The sequence below is a fragment of the Furipterus horrens genome, unplaced genomic scaffold (genome assembly GCF_987537825.1).
Source record: "Furipterus horrens unplaced genomic scaffold, mFurHor1.1.pri manual_scaffold_2, whole genome shotgun sequence".
NCBI classification, from domain to species: Eukaryota; Metazoa; Chordata; class Mammalia; order Chiroptera; family Furipteridae; genus Furipterus; species Furipterus horrens.
Window position 1 is genome coordinate 94,543,689 of NW_028327172.1, and position 15,844 is coordinate 94,559,532.

At 41.0% G+C, this 15,844-nt stretch overlaps 1 protein-coding gene across 6 annotated transcripts in view; it reads right to left on the minus strand.

Annotated features, from left to right (window-relative positions):
* Positions 1 to 15,844, minus strand: part of CCNY (cyclin Y) — a 274,826-nt gene that overhangs the window by 96,721 nt on the left and 162,261 nt on the right. For all 6 annotated transcript variants that reach the window (XR_016509033.1, XR_016509034.1, XM_090266140.1 and 3 more), the window contains one exon: positions 2,867 to 2,901. Coding sequence is in view for 4 of the 6 variants with exons in the window: in XM_090266140.1 (XP_090122266.1) it covers positions 2,867 to 2,901 (35 nt within the window). In the remaining 2 variants the exon portion in view is untranslated. The remainder of the gene's footprint in view (positions 1 to 2,866; positions 2,902 to 15,844) is intronic.

The window sequence follows — 15,844 nt, forward strand, 5'->3', positions numbered from 1 at the left end:
TGACGAGGATGTGGAGAAAAAAAGAACCCTAGTGCACTGTTGGTGGGAATGCAGACTGGTGCAGCCACTGTGGAAAACAGTATGAAACGTCCTCAAAAAACTAAAAATGGAACTGCCTTTTGATACAGCAATTCCACTGCTGGGATTAAACCTGAAGAATCCTAAAACACCAATTCAAAAGAATCTATGCACTCCTATGTTCATATCAGCGTTATTTACAATAGCCAAGTGCTGGAAACAACCTAAGTGCCCATCAATAAATGAGTAGATAACAGAACTGTGGTATATTTACACAATGGAATATTACACAGCAGAGAGAAAGAAGGAACTCCTTCCTTTTGCAACAGCATGGGTGGAACTGGAGAGTATTATGCTTAGTGAAATAAGCCAGGCAGCGAGAATCAAATACCATATGATCTCACTTATAAGAGAAACCTAATGAACAAAAGAAACGAGCAAAATAGAACTAGAGGCATGGAAACAAGGAACAGACTGACAGTGACCAGAGGGAAGGGGGGAGAGGGATGAGGGGGAAAAGAAGGGGAAGGGTCTAGTAAAGAAACATGTGTAAATTACCCATGGACATGGAAACAAGGTGGGGATTGACTGTGGGAGTGGGGGTGAGCATGGCTGGGGAGACCAATGGGGGAAAAATTGGGACAACTGTAAAAGAACAATAAAAAACGGCAAAAACAACAAAAATGTAAAAAGCAGGCAATGTGTTCAGGAATCTATGTTGGCTGATTCAGAGATGAGGTCTTCATACTACACTCAAAAGACCAGGGCTTCAAACACAGCAACTCCCACTGAGAACAGGCCTTGTATATTCTAGGACAAGTCATCAAATCAGTTCAGTGACCTTCACTTGGGTGTCTTAATGAGGACAATGTAGTTTCCCAAATGAACTTCCAATAAGGCACTAAGGGAAGCAATTCCACGTGTCAGCTGTCCTATATTCGTGTAGACTGTTACATTTTACATTAAATTACACTTTATTTGTGCCTCATAGCAAGAGTAACAGAAGGAAGTATACAGGAAAGTGTAAGAAAAGAGAAAGTCTTCTACAGATGTAACCAGACACTCAAGGAACTGAAATCCCACACAGATTTATCTGTATCAACATTGAGTGTATAGCATTATCATTTTTAGACATTCTATAGAAAAAAGAAAAAGATTGAGAGAACATAAAGCATCTCCCCCATGTCAACATCCTTTGGCTCAAGTAAAATGAGTGGTGTGGGAACCAGAGTATTTAAGGTTCCTTAGTGAGATATAATCCTGATTCCTTAATCTTACTGAATTTTAAAAATCTTATTGAGATTAAAACCTTACCGAGGTTTCGTTCACATCTTCTAAGCATGTCGTATTGGTGCCTACATAGCAGTTTTCAATAAATTTGGGTTCTATTAAAAGTAAATCTTCCAAAAAGGCAAAAGCAAGGTTTAGAATTTTCCAGATTTCATTTTCTGGAATAAGCTCACTACATTCCTTGACTTCTCTGGCTTACTAAGTGAAGAGTATAAACAGAAAAGACACCATTTTATAAGAAATCTGCTCCCAACCTTTTCAACCTAGAAGGCAGAAGTCCACTTGGACTGCATTACTGAAGAGCAGCATAAACCATCCCAGGCACGGCTCCCACATGGAATTAGACAGAGTACACTCCACCCCAGGAATCCTAGTCTTCATTAATTATGAAAAAAACTATATCTATACTCAAAATACCAGAAAGACTTTCATCATTTTTTATACAGAACTTGGAAAATTCAATAGAATTTATCTATATTCTAAGGGACAGTAACATCAGCATATATATATATATATATATATATATATATATATATATATATATGGTGCTGTAATTAGTTTGCATGAGCCTAGCTTATGAATTTCTTTACAATGGCATTTTGTCCACATTTTCAAAGGGCAGGGAAGACGATATTACAGCTTTAAGTCCTTCTAGCACACAGCTTCAGTGCTAAGTACTTCAAGATCTATAAATACTTAAATGCAGAGTAGTCTAGAAACTCTGAGGAAAACCCTTGTAAGGTCAAATATTTATTCTTGTTTTCAATATGAGAATTGATAGCATACTTATTTTGGTAATTTACCTACTTCATCATTTCACACCTCATAGACATAGTCTTTTCTAAAGAAAGAGGTATGTATTTAGAGGTAACTTGCCTGGACTCCATATTTCACAGGGGTGCAAGTTGGGGCACCATGGGGGTGGAGGGTAGGGAAGGAGCAGAGATAAATATAGCTGCACACGCTGCTCAAGGAAAAAGGGTAAAAGATCTCAATGGACACTTTGTGCTGGGTAAGCATGGGAGGCAAACAATGCTCAGGATGGCCAAAAGTCTAGAGCTAAATCTTTTAATCCCTTTAAAATTAAAGTGTTGTCAAGTTTACCCTGTTTGGGGGTCCAAAAGAACATGCAGATTCTATTGGGTCTATAAACGACAATTAGGGACAGGAGAGTGTATAGAGGCAGAGAGCCTTATAGAAAACAATTATGTGTTTATTCAAAAGAAAAAGAGTTAGAGAGAAAGAGTAATTTGGGGTAGGGTTAGAAGAAGAAAAGAATCTGAAATTTAGAAGAAATGGCTTTCGCTTGGACCTGTGTGGTATTTGCTCTGTTACAGTTCACACACATCTTCCCATGAACAACACCAGTCTGGGGCTTCTGGAAGAACATTTGGAACAGTGGATAAATACCAGCCATGCTTGTCCAATTATAAACCATAACGTCACTATCACATTTTTCACATTCTCCCAAGTACCAACAAAAAATCACCCCAGACAGTTATTTAAGCTCTCTTCACTATAGTCAGTATGAAGAACACAGGGTTACAGCTCCACTTACATGGTTAATGAAGAGACTCTTGCGTTTTTCTCTCACTGTGAAAACAAAAGATGCAATAAAAATGTTACATGCCTGCATGCCAAACCCTTACAGGTTACCAAGGTCTAGGCATCTGTGTCGCGATCCCATCCTTCCACCAACCAACATACCCAATTGCCCCATTACTAAATGTAAGAATATATGACCTGAAGATCTGAACCTGATTAACAGAGCAAAATATATACCCATTTATTTAAACTATGGCATGCTAACAAGGTAAATGTAGCTATAATTAACCAATGGTTAATACCTTTCCAATAACTAAATAAAAAATTAGTAAATCTCAAAAAACTTGAATGCATTAATTAAAAATAATTAACAAATAAGAGGACCATTAATTTCTAAAAAAGAGTAGACTCACAAAGGTCTAAACAATAGGGTGAAAGGTAAATAACAACACCCATCACAGCATTAAAATACAGGGCAAAATATGACAGAAGCGTTATCACCATGGAAACTAATTCCTTTCTTTCCTTGCTGGGTGCTGGGGAATAAAGCTGGACTTCTGCCTAGGAGGTCTCCTGGAGCCTCTTGTAGCACCCTTGCCCTCTTGGAAGCTGAAAAAAAATCACAATACAAAATACCATCCTACCTCAGAGATGGAGACCTTAGCATTTCCCAAAATGGATCCTCAGCCCAAGATAAGGTTGATAAGGAACCCTAAGGAGCTTTATCATGACCTTGTATCATTGAACTTTGCATTTTCTTTCCTGAAGACCTAGTTTTGAGAGTATATACTAATCAATTAACATTTACTGAGTAGATAACTGTAGAATATAGGAAGAATAGGTTTCCTTCAAAGAGGTGACATCCTGAGTCCCTGGGAATCAATAATGCCACGTTGGGGTATCCTAAAACACTAGGTAAAAATCCAGCTCATCCTCTGAGGAGTCCCATCCTGTCTCCACATCTACAGTCCACCTCCCAAATGCAGAATCACTAGTTTCAAGCCCTCTGGCTGATCTGACTGAGGAATTTGGGAATTGTTTTCCTAGTTTACATTCTGTTCAATTTCCTTAGAAGTCCTATCCTCTCTGAAATGACTCTCTGTCCCTCTTCCTATCTCAAAGATACTCTGGAGTACAAAAGCAAAAACCAGCCTGAGGGTACCCTTGGGAGAAGGTACCTAACACGCCATCAGCTGGATCCATCCGCAGGCCATTGGCATGCAACAACCACAGAGAAAGCGTGGGGCACCTGGCCACACCTGAGGCCAGACCGGCACACAGAAAGCTCTCTGGAGTGCACAGACAATGGCTGCAGACTGCCCCTACTAAGACAGTGTGGAGGCTGTTTAATCACTTGTGCCCTAACTCCAAATAAGCACCCACAGGTGAACCGTAACAAAAGAAAAATGAGGAGCTGGCAAGAGCACTTGGTTTTAACTTCTGGTACTATACACTTTGTGTGCATGTGTATGTATGTGTATCTGTGTACATGCATGTCTTCCTTAAATTATTTCAATACTAAATTACTGTGCATCTAGTCAGGTTTGCTCGACCACATGGAGGAATGACGACATTTCTAAGGTGATCTCCCATTGACTGAAGGGATCTGAGAATACTTCCTACACAGGTAGCAGACCCAACATGGTTGCCAACAAATCCCACAGGCAACGCTTAGCCCTTCCGAGGGTACCCAACAATAATAGGTTTGTGCAGAGGCTTTGTGTCTCCCAATTACGGAAATCACCTCCAAAGTCACCTTATCACCCACATCCAGCAGATAAAAGATATCCATGCCTCAAGAAATATTAGAGCTTCTAATATGGGCGCTGCTAAAAAGATTATTAATTATACAAAAATAAAGGAGGACTGAAATACAGACTCATCAATGTGTTGACTGAAAGTTTTAACAAGCTTTAAAACAAAAATAAAATCACGATACACCAATGAGTAGGAATATTGTAAAAGTGTAAGCTATGCTATTGTTGTACAGCTCCTATAAGGGTATATCTCAAGGAAGAATCAGACTATTTCCATGAAACCCAACTGGTTCCAATTAAAATAGTCGAAAACAGAAGTTCACTAAAACAAATACAAAATACGTAAGGACAAGGTATCTGAATCTATTATAGAATATCTTAGGCACTCTCCATTTTTATACAAATGAACATCTGCACACGCCTTTATTTTCCACAGGGCAGCTGAACCTGCTGAATCTTGTCTGAAATCTGGTACCACCTTCCTGTTATATTTTGTAATGCTGCCCCTAAGAGGGCTTTGAGAAAATCAAACTTACACAGTATCTGAGAGGCTCTTTCCGCACTTGTCCCTATGACAGACTTCCTTCTGGAGTGCCTCCTGAGTCCACAAACCAACTGCCTGTCCCCACACATAAGAAAACCTATCATTTGCAGAAGGTTATCTTCATAAGCTGAAATGTATAAGGCAATCTTTAAAATAAAATAAATTTCTTAAAGTATAACAATTTATACATTAAACAATTACACATGTGCATGTTCAACAGTGGAAGCCTATAAGGCAAGTGACATACTATTTTCCCACAAACTTCAAGTTTTTGTACTTTCTATACAGGGCTGCACAGAAATTTTCTTCCACTCTACCTCTTTCCTTCACAGAAGTAGCCACTGGGTCTAGTGAAACACTTGGGGAGGTCAGAGCCAGGAAACTGAAGTGGCGGGAACCCAAAGCAGTAGCAGAGTGCAGTTGGACTGACAGAAGGAAAGATCAAACCACCAATTTTTTTTATTTTTATTTTTTGGTGAAGAAAATGAAAACATTTCCAAAGGTATTTATTGAGAAGTAGTAAAGATGTACATATTTTTACAAGCTTTTAATATTAATTTACATTTCTTTAAATTATGTAGGCCCCCATAATCTATATTTTTCTAAAACATAACAGCAACCCTTGACTTTGACTGTGAGATCCTCATCATGCTACCATAGGAGGGAGTCAAAATGCAACTTTGGCTCATGATGCTTAAGTTTGTTTTTAAAAGAAACACTAAACGCCATATTCACTGAGAATGTAGGCTTGTCATAAACAAATGAGCTTTAAAAAATTCATTCTGGAGAACGCTGTTGACACTATTAGCATCTTAGCTCAACAGAGACCAAGGGAAAAAAAATATTTTAGAGAGTTATTATCTACTTTGTGTGCACAAACTGCATGATTCGAAATGTTTGATTTTGCCTCTAAATCTGACTTACAGACTTTTGCAGGGATATCGTGACTTAATCTTATATGCTGTAATATTATACTCAGGCCCCCTATCTTGATATTTCAGGTACAACACAAATGGTTACCTTTCCTAGCCATATACCACATTTGTACATCAAGTAGCCAAAAACTCATTTTAGTTGCAGAATATTTTTCAAACTTGTTTACAATAAGGCACAATATTCTATAGGTAAAGAGAATGTGGATATTCCCAAAGGGGCTGGTTGTTCGTTGGTTAACTTTTTTATTTTTTTTTTCCCAGATCAGAAAGGAAGAGGACCTTCTGTCCCTAAGGTGGGAAGGGAAGGGTTCTGGTCTGAGCATGCTCAAAGTCACATGACAAGCTGTGATGTTGGCTCATTGGCCTGCTCCATGGTTAGGCCAGACAAGCTCTTCTCCTTCAACCTAGCCTTCGGTTCTATGCTGGCAGCCTCTTCTGAACATATGATCAGAGGAGAAGATGTGTGTGAGAAACAGCACTGGGTGAGGCAATCAGTAACCCTTTTCTTTGCCCTGTGAAGGGGTGTTCCTCTCTGTCAAACCACCAATTTTTATACTAAACAATCCAAGGGTAATTCTTATGTGCTCAGCCAAGCAGGATATAACAACTCTGACTTGCCTCTCTGGCCCTAGTGAATTAAGAGGGTAAGAGAGGAATCTTTTAAACTAGGAGAACTTTTTCTGCTGAAAATATTTGAGTTTTTCTTCTTACATTATTATGTATGCCATCACCACCACATTAACAGCTGGTGTTCCTGGTAGTTTTCACTAGTATGCAGCTATGCAAAGATTATAAAGTGGGATTTCAAGCAGAAAAGCTGTGTGGACCTTCACCCTATCATCACTCTTATTTGCTCAAGTAGGTGTATGTATTAATTTTGTTTACAAGACTAGTAACTGAAATAATGGTGAGCTCTTACCACTTTCTGCACACAAAGGATTTAAGCAAGAGGAAAAAAGGGCAATGGTATTCATTCTAGTAAACATGTATAATTTATAGCATTGGAAAATAAATGGAGAATAATGACAGGTAAATATTAGACATTTAATTTATCTATGTTCCTTTTCTTTTTGCAGTGGATTTAGGAAATTGAAATGGGTAAGCCAAAGCAGTTGAAGTTTTAAGTACTAGGGAATTCTGGCATGTTGAGACAGGATAGTAAGAAGCCAGGATAACTCCTTGGCAAGTGGAATAGGGAAACTGAGACAGCTGAATCCAATGGCCAAGCAATTTATAGCCAGGTGTAGATGGTAGCCAGGGCAAAGGCCCCCAGTACTTGGCTGGAAGCAAAATTGGGAAAACAAGGACCTCATCACCAGGGTAACCTTTCCTCCCTGGAGGATGTCCAGGCCTAGGTTTCATTTCAGCTTCAGGCCGAAAAAAGCAGCAAAACCAGGTGGGTGATGCCAGAACCAACTGCAAGGACTAAAGACTCCCTGCCCTGTCACTGACCAATCAGTGGAAACCTTGGAAGGGCACACCTGGAGAACTGATGACTATTCTACTGAAACCCTCCCCTGAAACCTCCCCTAAGATTCCTGCCTGCAAGAAAGAGATAAAAACCTCAAGACAAAGGGCATAGGGCCATTCCCTTCTCCCCCCACTTCTTTCTTCACAGGACTGAATCTCCTAAACTCTAAGGCAATGGTCAGCTGGAAGCTTGTCCCAGGCTAATCCCCTAAACCTGTCCTCAAAGCCCCCTTTTCTCTGGCTTCCCAATGAGCCAAGGCAGCCCAGTCTAGGCACTCCCTCTCCCTCTCTATTGCTTCTTCTATGTTAGGCCTTTCCTTGTTTCACTGTCCCCAGTTTCAATAAATGTATCCTCATAGTCACCTAGACTAGTACTGTGAAATCTTTTCTACATGAGGTCAAGAACCCACACACTACTTCAGCTGGCCCTAGGCAGACTGACTCAGGGCCAGACCCTGTCTGGTAACAATGTGACTATTTTAGTCACATAGAAATTTAAATTTCTCACTTTGGAAAGAGACAAGGCAATAGGAATAAGAAAAGAGACACGCTTATATTCCAAGAATAAATTTTAAAATGGTGCTTCATTTACTGGTTTAACTTTCATGATTTGATTCATGCTATGAAACTGAACAAATAAACACTGATGAGCCATTTCAGAATAAATTTCAGATGGAAAGTCTTGGTAGAAAGGGAACTATACTGTATATCACTTGGTAAATCTCTTTATGCTTTTATTGGCTTTTTTTTTTTTTTTTTTGACAGTCTCTAAACTCCATGGTTGAATCATTACATCTGTTAAAAGGAAAGCCAAAACTTATGAAAAAACATAAAAGACAAAATTAATTTTGAAATTATAGACACTACAGGTACAGTCAAGTTTCCTATCATCCTTGTTCATCCTAGTTAACCATGGCCATAATGACCTGGATCCAGGCAGATATTCATTACTAGCTCCACTACTTCTCATTCCTGGGAATCTGGAGATCCTGGTTCATCACTGCTGGAACCTTACCTGAAAGGTGGTGGGGTGCAACTCCTGGTATGCAGAAAAGAGTTAACACAACAGGTTTGCTTGCAAAGTTGGTGCCTGGGAACAGATCTGGGGAGGGTCCCCACCATTCTCTAACTGATAAGAGTGACTGACTATGCCTGAAATGTACAAACAATATGGTTTGTGCTGAACACCTACTTTCCTCCCAGGAGTCTGGAATTTTGCTATGAACCAAGTAGTGCCTGCCTACCTAACCAGTCCTCAATAAAAATCCTGGGCACTGGGTCTCTACAGAGCCTTTCGGGCTAGCAATATGTCACGAGTCATTGCTGAGAGAGCCTGGTACAACCTATGTGACTACCTGAAAGGGACGGCTGGAAGCCTGTATCTGGCTTCCTCTGGACTTCACTCATGCCCCCTTTCCTGGTACTGTTTCTGCTTCACATACTTTCTTTGTAGTAAGTCACAGACATGAATATGACTATGTTAGAAGTGCTATGATTCTCCTACTGGATCACCAAGACTGGGGGTGGTCCTGAGGTCCCCCACCACAGCTGGCATGCAGAAAAGAATGGAGGGCAGGGGAAGATGGGGCAAAGGTCACTATTTCCTTAGTTCCTAGTGGCTTTTAGTTTCCAGTTCCAAAGATTCATAAGGTTTCTGAGATACCTTTATAATTAATTATTCCTTTTCCCTTAAGCTAGCTGGAGCAAGACTAAGACATTACCATGATGAGAAAAGTGGAATCTCTTACCCTAGTATCACCAAAAAAGACAAATAAAACTACCCAATTCTAAATCTGTTTTTAAAATAAATTCAAAACCACAAAGGCCATTAATCAGCTCTGAAATCCAAAGTGCTTTGGCCATTGTGTTTTACGTAACTGTATAAACAATATGCCAACTCATTTATGATATTGGTTTAATCATTTTTAAACTTGAATACTTTTGGTTACTAATAACATATCAATCAAAATCTCTAAAGTTCTCACCATTGCTACACAATTGAGAACTCTAATGGTCATATTTTGCTTTGCTGGGAAAAGAGGCAATAAATTGATGTGGATCATAAATCTCTCTTTCCTGAGAGAAAAATAGCTGTCTCCTTTAATCCCATCTATGATAGTTTGTTAAGAGAATTTTTACTTAGCTAATGCAACAGTCCATAATGACTTAAAGAGAAAATGTACTAGAGGCTCTAAAAGTAAGCCATCTAAAATCAGCAAAAACACTACTATTGGCATTAAAAGTCTTCTCCACCTAATATGGGGAGTAAACAGTAAATGGCAGTTTGCAATGAGGGATAAACAAACTTCATTTAGTTTGCTTGGGACATTTCCACTCTTAAAAAGACAACTTTCTGGAAAAAAATCTATTGCCTAACCATTGAGGATTTGTTAACAATCTAAATGCAATTTCAGCGAACCTCTTTTATAGCTTGGTTTCCCCTGTTCTATTTCTAAAATAGGCTTTCCTCTGGCAAGTGTCAGTCACCATTAGACATAGGATGTCAGGACTAAAGAGGTCCTAACATGTGGTTCAAAACCCTTCCTTTGGAAATGATGAAGCTGCCTAGGAGGCCCAGACAGGGGGTGACCAGAAGGGTGAGACAGGAAACCTTGTGCTGAGCTCCTCAAACTCTGCATCACCCTCTCTCAAAAGGCATTCACTGTCACTGGTGCCTGGAATCTGCATGAAATGAGTTTCCAGAGACCCAGGTCAGGCAAGAACTCAATCCCACTGAGACCATGAGCACCTACACTCCAGAGTAAGGACAGCACTTACTGAGAAATGATGCTGCCTCTAGGTACTGTGTTCAGAGCTTTGAGAGGTAACATATTCAGCCTTCCTGACAATCTCAGGAGGAGGTATTAACTCTTCTTACAGATGAAAAACTTGTGGTTCAGGAAGACCATCTGGATCAGATGCATAAGATCACATAGCTCCAGCAGGGTGATTCCACAAGGTTGTGTTTTAATTATCACTATCTTCAGAAAGTCATTCCAAGGTGTTATTCTTACATGGTGTCTGACTTACTATCAGTGAAATTCAGCTTCCTTCCCAAATGTCACAGGGCAACTGACCAAAAATATCCACCATGAAGTTAGGCTATAAACATGAGAAGCTGTGAAAAGTACAAAAAGGGTTAGCCAGTGGGTACTAAATGATGGTGGATGGAATGTCCTAACAGTTAAAAAAGGAGAGTTAAAAAGTTCGTTATTGAAAATAACGAGTTTATCACTATCACGGAACAGGACCCAGAGTACTAACAGCAGAACACACCTGTGGTGGAGAGGACAACAAACTCTACCCCAGATGGGATGAATTACCACCCTGAGCTTTCACTCTGGGTCTCTGCTCACTGAGCAATTTTCTGATGATTTAATCTGAGGAAAGCAGAGGTCAGGAGAGAAGATACAGTAAAAGGCATACTGATAAAAACGGACATTCTGGGTCTAATTTGATTTCAGCTGATTTTGTAACTGTGCGTTTTCTCCAAACTAGAAGACTGAAGAGATCAGACAGTGAAGCAGAGTGATGCGTCTAAGAAATGTCGGCCACAAGGCCCCCCAAAAGGCCTCCCTCACCCATTTAACTTATAGGGACCCTGCACCCACCCCCATCTCATGCATTTTAAGAGATGATTGCAGAGATGGGAATGCAATCATAAGAGTGGCATGGTCACATCAAGTTCAGACCTGGGAGAGGGAAGTCCAAATATACTGCCTGGGCCTAAAAAGCCTACATTCTCCTGCCCCCAAATAATGAATGCATGTGTCTCTTTTTAGTAAAGTTAGGGAAGGTGGAAGAAAATGATGTTGCAGTATAAAACAAAAAGCCACCTGGGCAAGTAAACTGTCACAGTGCCAGGTCATGTCTACCAAGGATAGACCATGACTCCCTTCTTTTTCTCATTACTCCATTCAGTTCCTTTTCAAGGTTCTTCTGTGTGCTAACTTCTGAGCTGAGTATGAGGAAGACACAGTCCCTGTCCTAAAGCAATATGGAATTTAGTAAATTAATACATTCACTACTCCTTTGTTTACAAATCATAAAAAAGTCACCTCCACAATAGAGGAACACACAAATTACATCAAATTTAATGCCATTGATTTTATGATATACCTTTATTCTACTTGTCACTAAGGAAGGAAAAAAAATGCTGCCAATGAGCTTTGAACAAGTCATCAGCTGTGCTAACTTCAGAGTTGTTACAGTTGGGGAAATGTGTCCCTGGAACTAGATGAAAAGTGGGGAGGTTGCAGAGTACCCTTGAAGATAGTAACTTGGGGGGGGGGGCATAGCACTGGGGACAGAGGAGAGAAGTCGGCTGTAGTGTCAGGAAGCAGAGGGACCAGACAGGCCAGAACTGGGGGCACACAGTGAGAGGTAGATGAGGACTGGCAGAAAAGGCAGAAGGGGGCAGGCTGCATGTGCCAATTCCCTTTCCTCTGTGGCTCAGCAGGAACCTACAGAGAAGGACAGATGGAGCAGGGAGTGGCCCAACTGGACCTGCTTTTCAGAATGCTCCTTCTCACAGCCATGTGGAGGGAAAGTGAGAGAGGAGATGGAGGCAGTAAAGGGCTGTGGTCACAGATCAAGGGAGGGAGATGAGCTGTGATCATCGTGCTGAAGAAAGGAGAAAGAAAGGTATACCGGATATTCAGAAGACACATGTGATGGAAGACACTGATCACAGGACTCATGGGTTGCTAGCTGGGGACCCAGACTGAAAAAGGGGTTATCCTTAAGAAAACAGGCAAGGGGGAAAGGAGGCAGGCAGAACAGGAAAGGTGGTGACTTCTGATTTGGACATGACAATACTGAGGGGTCTGTGGGATTGCCAGATAGGGTGTCTACCAAGCTGAGGGAAATATGCATGGGGAATACATGCTTAGAGTGCCAAAAAGGGGGGTGATGTCCCCCTGCCTAAGGTCCTGGGACCAGATGGCTCAGAGGAGTCCCAACTGTTAGCACTGAGGGACCCAAGTACCTCCTTCACAGGTAACAAGAGTAGACAGAGTACGTACTGTGTGCCTAAGACCATCCTGTTGCCTCAAGTCAGCAATCCTCTGATATGAGGTATGATTATTTTCAGTTTATAGGAAATTATAACCCACGAGACTCCCTGACTATAAGGTCAGTCCCAGAGCTCTGAGTGCCAACGTGGAAACAAAGGATGAGCCACTGAAAGCTGGGCTGGCCACAAGCCAGACACTGCTACAGCAGTCAATCCAGAACTCAGGCATTGACCTTTCACTGACACATCTTCGGCACCTACTCCCCCAGACTAGAGAAAAAAGATAAGGTAAGACAATACTAGTTTTTGTAATTCTGTCTTGAAATGATCTGGTCAAAGAATAACTCAGGGCTGGACTGGAGCAGTGGTCCTGAAACCAGGTGTTCAAGGAGGTCTTGAAGATGGCTGCGGTGTGAGCAGGGATCCCCTCCCCACCTCCTCCTTCACAAGAACCTTCCTCCTATTTCACACAGAAAAGTATGCCAATCTGCCCTTGGCATGCACCCATCTGGCAGGAAAGACCTCACTCGGGGCACCAGACAGAGGGACAAGCAGACAATGGGTGAGCCAGTCACCTTTTCTCCAACAAAGCCTAGAGTCCATGCTGTCCTATGGACAGTCCCTTCAGGGACTTGGGAAGGACTTCTGGCCCTACATCTGCACGTGTTACACAGTAGGGATGACTTCCATTAGGACTATGCCTTGTATGGTTAGACTCCCTTCAAAGGCACAGTTTCCGAGGATGGGCAAGGCCCAGGGAACAGAAACGGGAACACAGAACTCAGGCTGAGCCAGAAAGCACAGCAGAGTGGTGGCAGAGACAGACCTTTTCATACCCATCTGGCCACTGATCAGGGTCAGAAGAGTGATGATGGTAACAAGCATGTGTATTAACATGTTACATGAAGTGAAAAACATGAAATTAGACTTTTGCTGATAGAAAATAAGTCTGATTTGACTGGTTTGACAATGATGCCTAGTTTTGCCAACAAGGTCCTATGAGACAGTAACATTTTGACAAAAACATTATAACTAAAAATGAAATATTAGGAAAAAAAAGCTAAATACTTAGTTCAGAAGAAAAGTAGATGTGAGGATCCTTCGTTAACATATATCTGAGTTCCTTCTCTGGTTAGTCACTGCACACGGGACACATGTAAATGCAGGAAAGGTATGGTTTCCGCAGAGGGGCATGCAGACCGCAAAGGGCACAGCAATCAGGGAAGGTGCCCATAAGTAAATCACATTTTAATTTCCTTTCTTTTTCTTAATTTTTTAACAAAATTCTTGTTCTATTACAGTTGTCCTTTTTAATGCTGGTGTAGTTCTCAGTAAGTTCCTTGTAGCTTCCCTGGAGTTCATAGTACCCCTGGAGTTCTTTGTAGTTTTCTCTGAGCTCACTGAGCTCATTGAGCTTCCCTAGAATCATTATTTTGAATTCCATCTGACAGTTTACTTGCCTCTATTCCATTTAGCACTCTTTCTGGGGATTCCTCCTTTCCTTTTGATGGAGGGTTGTTTGTCTTCCCATTTTAGGTGACTTCTTGTTTCTGCTTCTTAGATTGATCTGCTTTGACATCCTGTCTTCATGGTATGACCTTCTGTAGTAGGAGACCAGTGGGATTCAGTGGTGTAGTCTCCTTGATCTCCTGAACTTGATGCTCTTGGGATGCCCTTTATGCCATTTATTTGGGCTGTCTGGTTGTACTTAAGTTCCAGCTAGCTGACTGAGAGTCACTCCACCTACCCCGTCTTATATACAGCTGTAGATGTGCACTTTCTTTACTTCCTGGATCTTCCCCTGGTGACCTCAGATCATGTCCCAGTCTGGGCCTAGGCAGCCTATTCAAGACAACCAGACATCTACTGTCTTTGTCTATCTTCTTTAGTTGTTAATCTATTCAATCTGTGATCAGCCTTCAGGTTTAAGCACTGAGGGTGGGGCACATTAATTCCTGTGGGTGGGTCTGTTGCTTCCCCTCAGTCTGAGGTCACTTGGAGGGGAGTGGTCTGCCTGCAGTATGTGGGATGAGTCAGCACTGGGACCAGGTCTGCTGCTCCCTCAGTTCTTTCCTCAAAGCCATCAACCCAAACTCTCAAGTGTCTCTAGTCCACTCTGCCCTCCCTCTCCTGGAGCTCAGGGTAAGTGTCTACAGCTGTCTCTCTCTGGCTGTCAAAAAAACGCTGTGGCTTTTGGCTTTTCACAGCTGAATCCTCTTTTACTCTCAGCTCTGTTGCTATAGGACGTGAAGCCCAGCTGGGGGTTTATACCCCACCCACCTCAGGAGGAATCTCAAGCTTCTGAGATGTTTCTCCATCCCTTCAGCTGCTGCCTGTGGGAGCTCAGCCAGCCCTCTCACTTCTCCACACTTCCTACCAGTCACATTGTGATGAAGTGGCCTTTTCTCTCCATCCGTGTTTATAAGGCTTCTCTCCAGCTAGTGTTCAGTTGATTGTCCAGATAATTTCTCCACAATTAAGTTGTAATTCCAGATTGATCCTGGGAGGAGGTTAGTGTAGTTTCCACTACTTCTCCGCCATCTTAGATTTCCCAGATTCATTTTCTAATAGCTCCTGAGTGTATAGGTTAAACCAGGTGCCACCAAATGAAAAGAGTAGCAGTTGTAATTATACATTATTTGTGTGTCTGGTTAAGCCTTTCTGGTGTACTTCCTAGAACCTGCAAGAGAAGCTACTATAGCTGCTTGAGAAATGCCTGTGCAAAACAAGTAGATTCCAATTTCTTACTATGAACAAAAGTAAAAGAGACAAGATTGACTTCTACCTGGTTTTAGGAATTATTTTAGATGATAAATCCCCTGCATATTTTTTGATATATAAATCAGATGGAGTAGAAAGAACTTAGTGATATTACTAGATTGAAACTCTTTCTATCCCCTTCTATTTTTATATATGAACAAAGTTCCCTCAACACTTACATCTATAAAAACAAAGAATTTGATGATGACTCATGCTTCACTCCAGTAATATGTAATATTCATCCACAGAAGCATCTCAGTAAGAAATAGTTTTCTAAAAATTATTTCACTACTCTATTTAATTATTCAAGTTTTAATTTGTTTATATTGTTTTGATCAACTGAGAGCTAATGATCCATATTTTCATAGAAGTATGCCTGTGTGATAAATAACAGCTAGAAATCAAAATATACATCACAATAAAATTCTATGGAGAAAATGGCATGGAAATATGATTTCAAATGAAAAATGAATTACATGCAATTTCCAACTGTTAAAGAAGACTGTGTTTT